Source organism: Alexandromys fortis, unplaced genomic scaffold (genome assembly GCF_014885135.2).
Source record: "Alexandromys fortis isolate MF-2015 unplaced genomic scaffold, M_Fortis_MF-2015_v1.1 scaffold_25, whole genome shotgun sequence".
NCBI lineage: Eukaryota > Metazoa > Chordata > Mammalia > Rodentia > Cricetidae > Alexandromys > Alexandromys fortis.
The window spans coordinates 9,986,488-10,005,429 of NW_026067904.1; the positions used below are offsets into that span (position 1 = coordinate 9,986,488).

At 37.7% G+C, this 18,942-nt stretch overlaps 1 protein-coding gene across 7 annotated transcripts in view; it reads right to left on the minus strand.

Moving 5' to 3' along the window:
- Positions 1–18,942, minus strand: part of Kiaa1328 (KIAA1328 ortholog) — a 262,267-nt gene that overhangs the window by 205,834 nt on the left and 37,491 nt on the right. For all 7 annotated transcript variants that reach the window (XM_050134867.1, XM_050134866.1, XM_050134871.1 and 4 more), the window contains one exon: positions 15,919–16,034. In XM_050134867.1, coding sequence (XP_049990824.1) covers positions 15,919–16,034 — 116 coding nt within the window. The remainder of the gene's footprint in view (positions 1–15,918; positions 16,035–18,942) is intronic.

An 18,942-nucleotide genomic window follows, 5' to 3' on the forward strand; every position in this document is an offset into this window, starting at 1 on the left:
CTTGGTGCTAAAGGGAACTTTGAAAGGAGTGAAAACACTTTCCTAGAAAAATAATCTGAATTCCCAGACTAAACTTAAACTTCTAAACACTTTATTTGCGGTTACTGTGGGGGAGCAGTGGAGTGTGCCACAGAGTGTGGAAGGAGCTCAGAGGGTAATCTGGTAAAGTCAGTCATCTCTTTTCACCCTTACTGGACTTCCAGAGAGTAACCTCAGTCAGCCAGGCTTGCAGTCACGTACTTTTATCATCTCCTATCCTCTCCCGACACTCGTATATGATGCTTGATGTGGCAGCAGATCTTCTGATGAGAAAGACAACGTTTCCCTTTCTGCCTGCCCAACATATTAAGTATAACTCAGATTTTGTAATTGTGAGAGCTACTAATTTCAGACTTATTTTAAGAGATCATATAGAAAATTCACGAAAAAGCTGGAGTGAAAATGAGTGGACTGATTCACATCTAGTACTTTCTGCACCGTTCTTTCTATATTCACAACTCCCCGAAGAATAGAAATCTTGGCAAAAATTTCAGTTGCCTCTTGACCTGTTAAGCCAAATCACATTCCTATCCAGACAATCCTTGTATGCTGGATCAGTTTTGGGCTAGAGCAATTCTGATTTATTTTTAGCAGGTAATTTGGGGCAAGAACTCTTCTCAAAGCTGCTTCTTGCTCTGTCTTGCAAGACTGCCAACCCTGCGTTTTGCACTGTGCAGAGTCAGCTCCAGCACTGCAGGTTCACTAAGTGTCAACAATAGAATGCTGCCCAAGTTGTCAGAATACAGGAAAAGAAGAGGTGAGACCTACTGAAAAAGTTTAGTGGCTTCAATGACCATCCATCTCATGATAAAACCCCAAACAACTCAAAACAACCGTGTAGTTGATAACTGCTATTTAACATACTCCAGCCACTCACAAAAGCATCCCCAACTGCAGGAGACACAGAAGCTGACTGTACACACATAACCAATGGGCAAGGAATGTGTCCACAAAGCAGCCTTCTGTATTCTGCTACTTCCCTTGACAGTCTTCCCTACCAAACGACTCACACTCTCACACTCAAGGTTTTGTAAATGCACCAGAGGCTAAGATGTCCAACAGTATTAACATAAAAGCTTTCGTTAGAAAGTTTACGACTCAGGTTAAGAGATTAAAGGAACAAAACCATAGAGAACACATTAAAAGCTAACACTGTGACCTGCAGTATTCAAAAGAGTGGGAAAACCTACATCTCAAGATCAACATTTCAGAAGCAGAATATTGTAAATATTCATAAGCCCCAACCAAGATCTTTATTAAGACTTATTTCCTCATGCAAGACAACAGAACTAACCCAGTCAGGTAGATAGTTTTACAACAAAGCATTCTAAGGAAATAATCAGATTAGAACGTTTAACCCTAAAAGTTTTATTTCATAAACGTATTTATATAGAGATGGACTCTGTCAAAAAGTGCAGATTTTTAAAAATCTCTTCTGCAATTTGGGGGGATGGAAAAGCATGCCTGATTTGTATATTAAAGCACAAGCATCTGTCCTACTGATGATATTCTAGGGAAGCACATTAGCATAAAATTTAACGATGTCAAATAAGTGGATGTGAAATAGGGACTGCGTAAAGACACTATTTCCAAGGCTGACAGAAACATCACTGTTTAGAAATGCAAATGAAACCATTATGTTCAATAATTATATGAAAATATGAACAGTTCAGCATGTTTTCCAGCCCTGATGGCGGTTAATGGGATGTACGCTTATGTAAATAACTACTATTAAAGCTAATGCTGAAAAAAACTAATAAATTCATACTAAAGCAACTGATTTAGTATGCTTTTAAACCCCAGCAGTGCTCACTTATTAGAAAAGAGTGCGTTATTCTGTTTAGAACTCATTACTGCTACGAGTCACTGCAGCTCCATCAATTACCATGCATTAATGAAAATGGGACACATACAAAAAAATTATTGCCTCTCAGCAGTTTTCTTTAAAGACAAAATCTAGGGGTATTACCACCATGGGGCCTTCTATGGAACATATCCACATGATAATCTTTATTGCTAAAACAATACTCCTAACACTGTCATCCTAGGGCATTTTGTTGGGAGGTGACAGAAGAACCCTTGCGCAAAATTCTTAATATTTCACAAGGTTGACCATTTCAACATCAATGGGAGGATTTTATTATTTGAATTACGTTTGTAAAACCTTTACTAATATATTTTTAACACATGACTCTCTGGTCCTTTTTTTAAAGGGAGTCTAAGAAATAAGAATATATGTTGGCAATTTTAAGATGTGAACAATAGGTGGCTTCGTTCCAAGACACTGTCTGTTCTAACAGATAAATCCCACTTGGTTCTGCATTATGATTCAGTGAATACTGTGCAGCCACAAGATTGGATTTTGAAGAATAAACCACCTTACACTTCATTCTTGCAAACAAGCTGGACTTTCTTATAATACGTAAAATATTTAGCATAAGGTAATAAGAAAATACCTGGTCTTTAAAATTCTTGTTTAGCTGGAGCCTAACAGCAAGGAAATGCTGACAGAGTGAGACTGAAAACCAGAAATGTCTTTGCTCTCACTCTCCTGTCAACTACTGTACTTTATTCTGTTTCTGTAAATATAATTTAACTGACCCTCCATCTTTTTCTAGCAGTTAGAAAAACAAAACCCTTCAGAAACTAATAAATGTAAAATACAGTTGCTAGATTTCAGACACGCTGTTGCTATAAAAACTGAGTACGTGTTTATTTAAAAAGTATAGCTCTCACAAGAATCTGATTGTACTTTCAGCTCTTATGCTAATTGATTAGAGAAACTGTTATTGTAATTGATATTTATCAGTAGGTAACAGCAGAATGCTAGATTAGGTAGGCTTTGAGGTAAGGTGTAAACTGCTGTCAGGAATCGTGTTCTCTAAGCAAGGAAAACTGTATCAGCAAATTATTCACATAACAGATATTACTAATGCCAGATATAGCCGTCTCTGCTACAGTCGATGTAGGCAACAGCACACAAGGCACAAACTATGTCTGAGGAAAATAGATAATAAGTAAATTGTAGAGTGTTATGAATAATCAACATTGATTCACGGTTTTAAAAACAAATAATAAAAAAAAAACAGCAGATAAGGAATAAGGGAAAACTTTGAGAAACAAAAAGGTGGGTAAAAAGTCTGCTACCCCCCAGCAGCACAGACATTAAGGGCAACATTGAATAAATGGGACCTACTGAAACTGAGAAGCTTCTGCAAAGCAAAGGACACTGTCACTAAGACAAAAAGGCAACCCACTGACTGGGAAAAGATCTTCACCACCCCCGCAACAGACAAAGGTCTGATCTCCAAAATATATAAAGAACTCAAGAAACTAGACGTTAAAATGCTAATTAACCCAATTAAAAAATGGGGCACTGACCTGAACAGAGAATTCTCAACAGATGAAATTCAAATGGCTAAAAGACACTTAAGGATATGCTCAACCTCCTTAGCGATCAGGGAAATGCAAATCAAAACAACTTTGAGATATCATCTTACACCTGTCAGAATGGCTAAAATCAAAAACACCAATGATATCCTTTGCTGGAGAGGTTGTGGAGAAAGGGGTACCCTCATCCATTGCTGGTGGGAATGCAAACTTGTGCAACCACTTTGGAAAGCAGTGTGGCGGTTTCTCAGGAAATTCGGGATCAACCTACCCCTGGACCCAGCAATGCCACTCTTGGGAATATACCCAAGAGAGGCCCGATCATATGACAGGGGCATTTGTTCAACTATGTTCATAGCAGCATTATTTGTAATAGCCAGAACCTGGAAACAACCTAGATGTCCTTCAATGGAAGAATGGATGAAGAAAGTGTGGAATATATACACATTAGAATACTACTCAGCGGTAAAAAACAATGACTTCTCGAATTTTGCATGCAAATGGATGGAAATAGAACACACTATCCTGAGTGAGGTAACCCAGACCCAAAAAGATGAACATGGGATGTACTCACTCATAATTGGTTTCTAGAGATAAATAAAGGTCAGTGAGTCTATAATTTGATCTCCTAAAGAAGCTAAATAAGAAGGTGATCCCAAAGAAAAACATATAGCTATCCTCCTGATTATGGGAAGTAGACAAGATTGCCGGGCAAAAAATGGGATCTGGGGGGGGGGGGGGAGGGAGGTAAGGGGAGATGGGGAGAGAAAAGTGAGAAGGGGAGGTTGGGGGGAACTTGGGAAACGGGATGTTTGGGATAAAGGAAGGTCGGATAGGGGAGCAGGGAAGCACACATCTTAATTAAGGGAGCCATCTTAGGGTTGGCAAGAGATTTGGTGCTCCCAGGTGCCCAGGGCGATGTCCCCAGTTAGTTCCTGGGGCAGCTGAGGACAGAGAACCTGAAATGACCCTATCCTATAGCCATACTGATGAATATCTTGCATATCACCATAGAACCTTCATCTGGAGATGGATGGAGATAGAGACAGAGACCCACACTGGAGCACCGGACTGAGCTCCCAATGTCCCAAGGAGGAGCAGAAGGAGGGAAAATATGAGCAAAGAAGTCAGGACCACGAGGGGTGCACCCACCCACGGAGACAGTGGGGCTGATCTATTGTGAGCTCACCAAGGCCAGCTGGACTGCGACTGAAAAAGCATGGGATAAAACCGGACTCTCTGAATATGGCAGACAATAAGGGCTGCTGAGAAGCCAAGGACAATGCCACTGGGTTTTGATCCTACTTCATGTTCTGGCTTTATGGGAGCCTAGCCAGTTTGGATGTCCACCTTCCTAGACCAGGATGGAGCGGGGAGGACTTTGGACTTTCCACAGGGCAGGGAACCCTGACTGCCCCTCAGACTGGAGAGGGAGGGGGAGAGGAGAGGGAGGAGGGGAGAAAAGGGAGACGGGGAGGGAAATGGGAGGCCGGGAGGAGGCGGAAAAAAATTTTTTTTCAATAAAAAATTATATTAAAAAAAAAGTCTGCTACCATTGACCAGTGTCAAACTCAAGGAAGAATATGTATTCCTCGTGTGAAACAGAACAAGGCAAGGATGTTCTCTCAGATATATATATTTAACATGTAACTGGAGATACTGCAGAAAGAAAAAGAAGTGGAAGACAGAAAAAAATATCTACAATTGCTTTTATTTGCAGACTGACATTATTTTATATATAAAAGTACTAAAAGAACAAAGGATTTAGGAAGGTTAAAAGCTATAAAATTAATATATAAAAATCACTTGTGTTTCTAAATTTAACAATATAAAAAGTTAAAACCAAATTTAGATCAAACTTCAAAATGGGAAGGCTGTGCTGCTGTTAGCGACAATGTACTCATGAGGCCTGAACACTAAATGCCAAGACAGAGCAGGTACGGTTCCCTGACTCATGGAATGATGACTCTAGAAGGCTGGTCCATCAGGGAAATTACTATTCCCAATCTCCGTTTCTCTAGTCCCTCCAACCCAAAATCTATTCATTAAATTCTGGAAACTCATCGGACAACAATAGCTAATGACTCCCTACTTTCTGCGACGATTTGACAGAAGGACCCTTTCTTTCCTCAGCTCCACCCTGCACATACCTGAAGAGTCAAGAAAAACAAGTAGCTCAGTATGCAGCATTTCTCCACGGACTAAAGAGTGCTAAGCTAACTCTGAAGCCTTTCAAGCATGGCAGCCCTCTTGGATAACTCCCTTCAGGCTTTAGACTAGCCACGTAGAACTGATGACCTGTGTAAATGGGCTACAATATGGAAATCTCAAAATTCTGAAAACTTTCTGCCTTCAAACACTTCTGATAATATTAATATCAACCAGTAGCATAAAAAGATAATAAACGGGAGGAAAGTCATGACAGTTTTACCATTTTATCTGTAATGACACATATAGTCTATTAACCTTCATGACTACACCATTATGATATATAGACTTGTGAAAAACTAAAAAACCTCTTAAATGCCGAATATTGGGTATAAGTTTTAAAAAACAGAAGTTACTGTGAAAGTCTGTAACTAAAGTAAAAGTACTACTGTCTGTATGGAGAAGGCCATTCTATGGTTAAGAATATAAAGAAAAAGTTATTCTTGATTAAAAACACAGTCGTTCATTATACTCTCCAAATTCAAAATCATTACAAACGGATATGTCAAATGGACCACTGAAGAGGTATTTCAGAATAGTCCTTTATGGGAGATAAGCAAATGAAAGGCTAAAGAGAATAATGGATGTTATGAACAGTAAGTACTATAAAACTGATTCACTGAAAGTCTGTTTAATCATGCAGGAATTGTTGGAACTTTCCTAAGTAATTTTATATAATCCTATATATATTTGATAAAACATAATCAGAACTATTAATTAAAAAGTATAGAAATTTTTATAAATATAGAACTATATATACTATAAATATATACTATATAATTACATATGTTATCTATATGTTATATGTTATGCATTATATATATATTACTTAACACATGGGAAGTTTTCTTTTAAGTTCACTTTACTGCATATGTGAACACTGAAAAGAAATAGCTATCCTATCCAAGAGTGCCATATAAACTTTATAGCAATAGTGTTAATAATAATTACTTGAATTTCAGTTTCTCTCACTGGAAAGCAATAAAGAAACTGTTCTCTAGAATCAAGTGCTAAGGACTCATATCTGGAGTTTTTCAAGAAAGCAAAACCAAGCCTATAAAAGGAAACTACTGATTTATTCTAAAATGAGTATGCCACAGATGTGAAAAGATCCCAGTTAATATACCAGAAAAATACCTATAAGTGTACCTAGAATAATACTAAGTATTTGTGAGCCCCTCCCCTGAGGAACTCCAACTGCCAGGTTCCACCCATAGAATACTCTAACTACTGAACTATGCCCTCACTCTACAGAGTAAAAAGCCCAATCTCCTGGACTTGAAATCTCACCAATATCCAATACTCTGGAAAGGTCCACACCCCCCCACAAGAAACTCTACTGTTTCTCACCAAAGCAGGGGCAGCTACCCTCTTGGGTTTTTCTCTCCAAATAAATCTCTTGTGTGAGATTTGTTGTGTAGTGTGACTCTGTGGTATTCCTTGGCTCCCGACTGCCAGGATACCTGTCCTTTTGAGCTGTAACGCTTACAGTAATATTAAAAATTGATGTCCACAAATGTATTACTACCTAGTCAAGGAAGTAAAGATACAGACTATGACAGAAAATGGCACCTAAAAGCACAATAAAGTTTACAAATACAATTTTTAACAAATGCATCAAATGGTTCTTTTACTTTATACTGAGGAAAAAACACCAGAGAATGGGGTACCTTTTAATACTTTCCTACTTCACTCAGACTTCCATAGCCGAGACTTGAAGATGAAGCATCTTAAGCACCAACTGATTTTCTCACAGTTCTGGATTCGGCATTCCAGGATCCTGGTTAGGTTTCATATGTGCTGTCTTATGAGTTGTCTTGCGGCTGTGTCCTGTACATTGGTGGGAAGGCAAGCTGGGATCTCAAGCTCTACATGACCAGGGCACACCTACCACTGTGACCTCATTTAACCTTAAGATCTCCTAGAGACCCTATCCAGCTATGGTCACACCAGGGATTAAAACCTCAATGTACAAATTTGGGACAGACACAGTTTGGTCTATACCAAAAGCTACAATAACAAATAATAAATGAACTTGGAACACTCAGAACTAAGGGTAAAAGGGTAAAATTAAAACAACCCAGAAATCACTCCTCCAAATAAATAAGTTACCCTTTAGCTAAAAACTGTCTCTTTCTTGAAGCCTTCACTTTTTCACTCTTACTCAAGCATAAAACTGTTATAAATTGCACCCTTCCTAAAATGCCACTGTAATGCTCAACTGTTCCATGACTTCTTTAAAGTCATACTGGTACAAAAAAGGCAAGATTTGACTCCAAATTTTCAATTCAGGGGGGATGGCTTAGGAAATAAAAGAACTTGCTACCAAACCTGACCACCTGAGTTCCATCCCTGGGGCCACATAATGAAAGGAGAAATCTTATCCTGCCAGTTGTCCTCAGACTTCCATATGTGTACACACAGACAGACACACACATACATGTGCACAAATAAGTGTGTTTAGAAAAAAACTGAAGCAAGAACTATTCCAAGTGTCCATAGCTATAGACACAAAGAATTGGAAGACATATAAATTGAGGCAGATAGTGTGCATGAATTGCTTCAGACTCAAATACTGTATTTGATTACAACAAGTAAGTTATATTCAGACTGCAAATACAACTTATTAAGAATGATGTTTTGAAGACACCAGAATAAACAAAACTGATCAAAGGACCAATGCTAAAGAAAAAAAACTGTAGTAAGGGGGAAAAGCAAACACTCTTTCCTAGCTATTCTGTAGGAGCCATATAAGGGGTCATCCAAAGGAAGGTCACAAGTCATTTGACACTAGTAATGCACAGACTCGAATGTCAAAATCAGGACCTATTTGAAGCTGGGCCAAATAATCAACAGGCTGAGGCAGGACTGCAAGTTCAAAGTATGCCCGATTAGAGGCTGAGTGTAAAATCTGTCTGGGAAAGCTTTGCTAGACACTGTCTTAAAGTTGTTTTGAAAATGTGTCTGGGAATAAGGCTTAGTGGTCCAGTACTTGTCTAGTATATTTGAGGCTCTGGGTTTGATCACCAGTACTGAAGGAAAAAAAAAACATTTGATCTTTTAAAGCTATAGAAAGGTATTAAAAGGCAAGTGATGTAATAACACTAGGATTTAAGAAAGTGATGGAACATTCTTTTTTAATTTTTTATTGAGAAAAAGAAAAAAAAAGTTTCCACCTCCTCCCAGCCTCCCATTTCCCTCCCCCTCCTCCCACCCTTCTCCCCCTCCCCCCACTCCTCTCACCCTCCCTCTCCAGTCCAAAGAGCAGTCAGGGTTCCCTGCCCTGTGGAAAGTCCAAAGTCCTCCCCGCTCCATCCTGGTCTAGGAAGGTGGACATCCAAACTGGCTAGGCTCCCACAAAGCCAGAACATGAAGTAGGATCAAAACCCCATGCCATTGTCCTTGGCTTCTCATCAGCCCTCATTGTTTGCCATGTTCAGAGATGGAACATTCTTAAAGAACAGTTAGACAGTAGATATAAACACAAGAACACCATAACCATGCAGGAATGCAGTGAGGGACACTGAAAAGGACAATAGGCTCAGAATGTGTCACAGGGAGCACAGGAAAGACTGAAATCGAAACCCAAGAACCTGTACAACATGACTACTCATATGTAGTCCCTTACAAAAACATAGTTTTAAAAGCTTCAGATACAAAACAATATAGATATATATTAGACCTTTTTATAATGTTATGCTTCAACAGAAGGTTACTAATATTGGACATGTCACCAGTGCTGAAAGAGTTTAGCATAATGGAGAGAGTGGTCAAAGTTCCCTTTTGGCTCTGCACCATGCTGTCCCAGTCACTGCTCCAGACGCAGCGGTCTGCCTTCCCTTACTCATCAGGCTGTCACAAAGAAGGAAAAATATGAGGAAGTGCTCTGTTCATGACAGGAACTTGCAAATGTAAGATGTGTAGTGACAGAAGTACTAAAGAGAACAGAAGGCAACACAGTGTTATGTTGATGCCTAAAATCATGAGACCTGTTATATAACCACTTCCTTTAAAACTAAAGTCTGTACATTTTATCTAGATGATAAAGTTCAATATTATTGGCCATCTTCAGTTTTTATGTGCTTTTAAAAGTTTTCTTGTCACTGATTTTCTCGATTTCAATATTTTCGCTATAGTTCTATTTGCTACAAACAATTTTTTGTTTCTAAACTGTGGTGGAATTAAATGTACAGATAGCAAGTGGTGAACTTATTATCCTCAAGAACCCTCTTATAGGGAAAGTATACACACAGGTGAGCAGGACAACCTACAAGTGCTTTCTCTTATTTTCTCAATTAGTTTCAGAAAACCCAACTGTACAGATAGTCTGCTATCAAAAAGTAACTTAAATATGGGATGAACCAAAATGAAATTAAGCATACAGATAAGTTAATAGAATTATATTATTTTCTACACATATTTGCTATCAACTTTTTCTACCCTATAGTTACCATCAGTAGCTAAATACTTTTAAGAGAAAATAATCTTATTTATCTATTTGTGCTGGGAATTAAATCTAGGACCTTGTTGAACCAAGCAAGCACTCTGCCACTGAGCTATATGTCTAGCCCAACAAATAATCTTCCAGACAATGAATGGTTTAGAGGACAACAAAAGTAACCAGTAAAGATCAGTTTTCCCCTGAAGTGAGATTGTTTCCCTACAACATTCATTAGCAGAAAGAATTATTGTCTGCTAATTCTGACTTACAATGACCTTCCGTGACAGCAAACAATAACATTATGGCCCCAAACCTACCAGATACTCACAGCATTATGCAGTAAGCAAAATGGCCTCAAGCAACACAGCGCCTATAGTAATTTACTTTAAAGATTCATTTTGTATGTTTATATTTATATGTGTCTTTGCATGTATGTGTAGGGCCCATGGAGGCCAGAAGAGGGTGTCAAATTTCCTGAAGCTGGAGTTACAGGTGGTTGTGAGTCACTTGATGTGGGTGCTCACAGCTGTTCAAATAACTAAAAATAAGTGACAGCGAGTGCTCAGCTACGAATCAACCCCCACACTCAAGATTCAGGAATCATAGTACAAAAGTGGGTGAGGTAAATATAAGATGGAAGCATAAAGAGAAATGCTCTGAAATACTGTTCCTTGGATGGGACATGGCTGCTGTGTAGATGAACACATAAGAGCCATGTTTAGCCTCACACAACCAGCAGAAGTAAGTTAAAAATCCACGATGGAGGGGAAAGGACTCCACCAGGGAGTGGAGAGGAATCCCCACCCTTGAAGTTATTGATAACTGAAGGCTACTGGGGCAGAGGCAGTTTTCTTCAGAGGTTGTCTATGTTTCTGTGGATAACCACACACCCATGTGTACAAAGCAGCACTAAACAGATTCAATCTCTCTCTCTCTCTCTCTCTCTCTCTCTCTCTCTCTCTCTCTCTCTCTCTCTCTCTCTCACACACACACACACACACACACACACACACAGATACACATACACACACAGCATCAAGTTGGAAGATGTATCCTGGGAGAATGGGGGAAATGGAAGGGAAGGAGGGAACATATATGAGTAAAATAAATTATATACATGTATGAAATTTTAAGAGAATGAATTTTTAAAACAGAGGGGGAAGCGCTTGGTTTCCAACGAAGCAATGCAAAAAGAAGCCCAAATAGACAAACGAACTCTGCCAAAACAAAAACACTAACAACAAAAAATTCTTGGTTTCCTTCAGTGAGTAACAAACAGATACAAGCTAAGTTTTCTTTCACAGAGCTTAGAAGCCAGCCAAGAACTTATATAATATACTAGAAACCTTCCAAATACCAGTGAAAAGGAGGCACAGGAATAAAAACCAAAAGGAACAATCATCCCCTGCTCATGCTCACAAGAGAAGTGCCATTTTTTAGTCAGTGCCTACTACAGAACTTGGTAAGATTCTTTACAGGTGTGATAAAAAAAAAAATTCAAATGCTAATAAGCCTGCCAAGCAGGCATTATAGATAAAAGGGAGTATTAGATGCAAAAGGAATCACTTTTTTTTTTTTTTTTTTTGGTTTTTCGAGACAGGGTTTTGGAGCCTGTCCTGGAACTAGCTCTTGTAGACCAGGCTGGTCTCGAACTCACAGAGATCCACCTGCCTCTGCCTCCCGAGTGCTGGGATTAAAGGCGTGTGCCACCACCGCCCGGCCGGAATCACTTTTCAGAGTGGAGATATTGCTCAGTAGTACAACATTTGCTGAAGTACTGAATTCAGTCTCCAATCCTATGATCAGTGGGAGTCAGGTGCTGTTCCCCAGCACTAGTGGGGAACGTATTTAGTGAGCAGGCATCACAACCTGAGTTCAGATCTCTAACATGCTTGTCAATAGCATGTACTACAATCCCAGTGGTGGGTAGGTGGAGAAAGGCAGATTCCTGAGATCACTGGCCAGTTCATCCAGCCCAATCTAGCTCCAGATTCAATAAGAGACTGTTTCAGAAATGAGGTGGACAGTGACTAAGGAAAATACCTGACGTCCACCTGTGGTGCCTTCAAATATATGAGCATATCTGCATGGACAAATGCACCACATGCATGTGTGCAACACACACACACGGGTCGGGAGAATGGTGACACAAAGTCATTTAGTAGCCTTCTTATGTAGTCAATGAAAACAAGAAATGTTTTTACTCTAACATGCACTGTGCTTCAGACATTTGCCATCACGGTTCAGAACATAGTAATGCTACCAGACACCAGGCCTCACTCTCCTTCTACAAGCTTTTACTAACACCATCAATCTGAGTCATTCTCAAGAAATACAAGTTCAAATATTAATTAACTTTACTAATGAATACACCCATTACAACTTAAAATATTCACATGCCTGCATGTTTCAGAATTAGAGTTGTTGGTCAAATTTCTCTTTAGGTGTCTCTTAAAGATTCTCTCTTGTTTCACACACACTCAGGTAGGGAATGTTCCACAAGGCTCAAGAGACTCATGTGGCAGTGGAAATGCCATATTTCTTTATACTTCTAAGGTCTTAAAGCATAGTATTCCTTGTTTAAAGACTAAAAATTATAAGAACGTTTAGGTTTTAATATATATATATGTTATCACATGTCATATCCTTATGCAAACATGCAAAATAACTTTCTTTTCCACTAATGAATTAGTCTGTATTGTTAATCCATTATTATCCCTTAAAAGAAAAACTAATTTGGTATACCATGTCTTAAAAATGCCCCAAACTACAATTCGTTGGTATATTGCCATGGTGCCTCACACAGAAATGAACTTTAAAATGAACTGAGATTATCTGACTTCATGTAGATGAAAGAGTCTGAATCATTCATGTGTGATAGGTAAATGTATGTGTAGTTAAAATTATATTGTTTTAAATTACAAGCTCATTTTATGTTTCAGAGTTTTATGGAGTTTTATGTACTGTAAAATCATCTGTATTAACCTCTGACAGGTTTATTCTATTAAGGAGATTTGTACCTGGGCAATATACTTGTAACAAAAATCCTGAGTATCATTGTTAGTATCATTTCTTTCTCCCCTTTTGACAATAAACTTCTATAAACATGACCTACCATTTGTGATTTAAAATGCCTCAAGAGGGATTACATCAACTAATCTATTTTAATTGTTGCTAATACCCCCACATTTACTTCAGTCCTCATTCACAATTCAAAATAAGTGCTGACACCAACTCCCTGCTTACTGTATATGAAACAGTGCTAAGTCTATGAGCTCATGTATATCTTTCCCTTTCTCTGAAGAGAGTTAAACAATGAGTATTTTAGGCTATGCGAACCCTGGAGTCTTGAACGCAACTACCTGTGGAAGTTAGAGCACAGAAGTAGCCACAGACATAAGGGACACAGCTAAATGTAGTTGCTATCACTCTGGATTCAGGCTACAGAAGTAATGTGTTTGTGTTGAGTCTTGAGCTAAGTCCTGGAGGAAACACTAAATATTGTGCCACTCCACTCCACTTGCGCTGTCTTAACACCCCGCTTTCCAGAAGAAACCATTCATGGCCTTGATAAGTTTATACAGCTTAAGCACTGAAAACACCATTCTTCACAGAGTACTAATGTCACTGCCCACTAAAATGACATGATACCTTCTTAGAAAGCTATATAAGTATCTTAAGTATTAACACAACAAACAAGGACTTACTCTGGCTGTCCAGCCTTTCAAATATTCTAATACCAATCTCTCTTACCTTCTTTCCTCAACTTAATTCTGATGCCACTGGATGCAATACATCTTGTCCCAAGAAAGTCAAAATATTTCTTTGTTTCCACAGAAAAAGTAAGTTCTATATCCTCTACTTTTGCTAGCAGAGTAGAAGGCAACTTCAGGCTCCTTCTCACTCACTACTTGCAACACTATCCAAATCAGACAACTGTCTGTGCTTAACCTTCTCAGCCTCTTTCATGTCAGAGCAAACCCACATGATATCAGTAATATCATACAGAACTATCACGTGAGGGATGGGAGGACTCCCCGATAAAATTCCTTTATTTTCTTTTTACATGGAGAGGACTTACAGTTGCCCTTTCTTCCTGCCCTAATTTAAATGTGGTCCTTTGAACTTGAACAGACATTAGAAGCTAGAACTGTAGAGCTGCCAACACTGATAACTTTAAACCCGCAAATCAATACCAGAGGTCATCTCTCTCCAGTTCTTACGTGAAAACAGACCTTTAAATGGAAATGTCATTGGATTTCTAAACTCCTATTTTGTGAAAGTGCTATCCAAATTGTGTTCTGAATTTTCAGTAAACAGCATTTCTCTAACAAGGAGAAAAAAAACAGCAGAACATGGTCTCTGTCCTGAGAGCTGACATTCTTGGAACAATGAAGTCAAAAAAAGCCAGAAGAGGCCCAAGATGATGGACCCATGGAGGGATGGAGAGTCAGACAGATAAACAGACAGAGTCAGAGAAAGAGAGACAGAGAGATGTCAGAGAGAGAAGTCAGAGTGAGACACATAGAGAAAGAGAATGGAAAAAAAAACTTACTATCATGGTGTCATTAAACCTTATTAATGATCTACTCTACATATAAAAAAGTAAAAATTCTAACTGTATTAATTTTCTATCATATGATTCTATTGTGTGAAAACAAGTTCAGAACTCATTTTATATTAACAGTTTTGTGATTTTTCAAGCTAGTTAATTTATCTTTATGATTAAATTTCTCTAATATTTTAAATGCATTATTATTATCAATATAAGAGATTGTTTGTCACTTGCAGAATCTTTTAAAAAAATAACCATCAAGTTAGTAATGACTCTGCCAGTAAGGACAAGGACTCTTTCAAGCATTCACACTGCTTTAGCTGAAAGATCCATCATTCTTTGTTTAAGGACAACTGCTTCTCTCTTTGATCTATGACATTATACAATTCTACCCAACCAAGAGAAAGTTCATAAGTATGGTTATTTTAATTCACATATCTCTCTAAGTATAACTTTTTAATTTAAATATGTTGTTACTGGGGCTAGAGATATGATTCAGAGGTTAAGAATGCTTACTGCTCTTCCAAAGGTACTTAGCATCAATGCAGGGTGGCTAATAATCAATTGTTACTGCAGCTCCAGGGAATCCTTTCTCTGACCTCCATGGGCACATGCGCTCACAAACACAAAGCCCCACACACATACAACATAATTTAAACAAAAAGTCAGTCTTAAATACTGTGTTTATTTTTGTACAAACCATGCACTACGTACATGGGTACATATACACACACATGCATTCTCAATACTACTAAATTTAAATTGCAAAGTTTTCTGCTTCATGACATTGCTTATTGGTTTTATTATAGTGTAAGCATTTATCAACTACAACAGCTATATACACTATAAACTGTTGCTCTGGCTTCTAGATTTTTTTTTTTCATTTCATGTTTATAACAGAACAGGATTCCTTTCAACTGTTTAAACTTTACCTAGGAAGAATTCTAAATATGAGGAAGTTAAGCCTCTATTATAGTAGTGGGGGGATTTAATGAAGAAGCAACATTTTGTGATAAAGCCCAAATTTCTTATTGTCTGTTTTAGTTGATAAATGTGTTCTGCACGAGCAATAACAGCAGCAGAACAGCTGGATGGCCTTATCAAGCACAAAGGAAACAACAGCACATGCTGCTAAGTGTCTTTCTGATTGCCCAGAAATGGCAGCACATGCAGATTTATTCCCTGTTATAAATTAGAACAATTATTTCTCTGGAGTATACAATTTCTTCATACAAGAGTCAAACTTACTGTACATAAAAAATGAAAAAAACTTTCAAAAGGATATCTTCCCTTTCTTTGATGATCAGTTCATTTTGTTCTTCCAACTGCCGGATCTTCTTCTCAAAGGATTCCTGCTCGGTTTTCAGTCGTTCCTCTGTCACTTCCTTTTCTTCACTTACTCTAAAAAAAAATAACAAAAAAAAGAGGGAAAAATAAAAAGTTAACCAGAATAAAGACACATGTCTACAGCTTCAGCTCACCCAAACTACATTTCTGATTCATGATGTAAATGGAGACTGCTCATTCATTCCCTGGCTGCCCAGACCCGAATAACTACACATAAACTATATTACATACAACACTGTTTGGCCTATTAGCTCAGGCTTCTTATTAACTAACTCATACATCTGAAATTAACCCATTTCTATTAATCTATGTATCACCACAGACTATGGCCTACTGGTAAGGTTCCAGATTCCTAGCATCTTTCTCCTTCAACAGCTACATGGCATCTCTCTGATTCTACCTACTCTACATATCACTGTTCGGATTTCTCACCTGGCTTTATTCTGCCCTTTCATGTGCCAAAGTGGCTTCTTCATTAACCAATAGAAATAAAACATATATAAAGCATACATAGGGGAATCCCACATCATCTCCCCTTTCCTGTCTAAATAAAAAGGAATGTTTTTAGCTTTAACACAGTAAAATTACATATAACAAAACAGGTATCAAGCAATAATTATAGTTACAATATTTCTTTGTGAGTCTGAAGTTTCATATCTAATTTGTCTTTTATCATCACTAAGGAAAACAATAACTATCTGTCTTCAACTCCATCAAGGATCCAAAAAGGATATATATTACCTAAGTACAGGAAGTGCATTATAAGCAACTTCCAAAACTCTAGAAATGACAGAGACATCTCACTGCCTAGACAGTCACCCAAACTTCTTCTGTAAAGTTGGGGCATCCATCTTTAGCCTACATGCCCATAGTATCTGGCAGACTTTTCCATGAAGCAGGAAATGTGAAAGGCTGTATTTCCTATATTGGCAGTTTGTCAGTCACTTTCTTCTCTGTCCTGCAGAATGTCTGGCAGTTTCCTGTGTGAAGCAGGAATCCTGAAGGACCATCCTGTCTTTTAGAAAGTTTAGCAGTCACTTTTCTGTGGGTCCTGCATGTCCAGTTCTTAAAGCATTCCATCAAGCAGTCCAGGCAAGAGCAGTTTCTTGCACAAATGGCTAGCCTTCTCAATTGAAGGCAAATTCCATACAAAATGTCTTTGATGCCCATTAACCTTTTGAAGTAATTGGTGCTGCCAGAAGCAGATATGTCCCATTGTCAAGAAAAGTCTAAGTTCTTAAAACAGTTTAAATGCCATATTCTGTAGGGCTTTGAAGTGTTGAAGAGTGTCTAACTGAAATACATATTTATATGTCTAGAAAATCTAACTTATATGATTACAAATTTGACTATTATAAATAGCTATTAATATGTAGTTTTTAATTATTCATTTTTAATGAATATATAAACATAATACCTTAAACAAGAGTAGAAAAATACAAATAACAAGATTGTCCTTAAATCTATATCAATAGACCAAGATCCATACCAGTGTAAATATTCATTTCTATATGATATCCCCCATTAAATGAAAACAAAATTTACAAACAATCATTTTGGGAACTTGGGCATTGTTTTCTCTAAACTGCTTCTTGCTGTTTGTGGGGAGAAGTATTTTTAGGGGTTTAAGAAGATCTTTCAGGGGGTCTTGTTCCATCAAACCACATTAGCCTGAAAGGCACCCACAGGTTCTCGTCTCCTGTGGAAACAAAAGCAGATGCTTTTCCAAAGTAATACGTCTTCAGACTCAAATTTTGAAGTCAAAACACCTTTAAAATATACATGGTGGTTTAGTTTAGCAACAACCCCCACAACAAAATGACTCTCTGCTGTTCGTTCATTAACAGTCAAAAAATTTAAAGAAAACACACAGTATACATAATCCAGACTCTGTGTATTTTCCATCTTTGAGTGGCTTTTTTTTTCTCTCAATTACTTTTTAATATTTATTACCTTTACTCCTTTAATCTACGACTGTCTGTTCTCTTATATTACTTTTACTGTCTCATTTAAGACTTTGTTTTATTTTTAAAAAAATTTTTTATAACTCTCTATACTCTTTTTACTCTTTCTCCCAAGCCTATGTAAATTTTTTAAAATAATGTATCTCATCTAGAGGTCTCTTATGTCTGAATTTGTCCTACTGTGTAATTGAAATCCCTTTCCAACAAGAAATATTTTAGTAAGCAGTGTGGTCACAGCAACCCTGGATGCGGGCTCCACCTCTCTTGGGCTTTCAATATGGCAGAGGTTCATTTACTACCAGCTCTGCAAGCCAAGTTCACTGCCCCAGATCCAGGGATGCAGCAGGTTTATGTTGCTGCCATTAATCAACTCGCAGCATACTGCACACACACACACACACACACACACACACACACACACACACACACACACAAATTGATTCTTTGAGAAAAATCATTAAGCTTGATCAACCCTTAACAAACCAAAGTAAAAGGGAAAGATGATCTAAATTAATAATGTTAGAGACAAGACAGTAATGATATTAGACACCAAGGAAATCCAGAGAATCACAATGACATACTTTAAAAGTCTATACCCCTTGCATATAGAAAATTTAAAATAATGGATAATTTCCTTGATACATATCACTTACCAGAGTTAAATAAAGATCAGATGAGTAATTTAAATAAATCTATAACCCTATAACCCTAGAGTAATAGAAGCAGTAATTAAATATTTCCCAACCAAAAACATCACAGGGTCAGATGGATTTAGTATAGAATTCTACTCAATTTTCAAAAGAAAAATAAGTGTCAGTGCTCCTCAAATTATTCCACAAAATAGAAACTGAAGGATCATGACATATTTCTTCTTATGAGGTCACAATTACACAACAAAGGAAGTAAGTTACTGTCTATTTTCCCTTATGAACAGAAATGCAAAAATGCTCAAAATACTTGCAAACTGAATAAAAAATACATCACAAAGATTATCTACC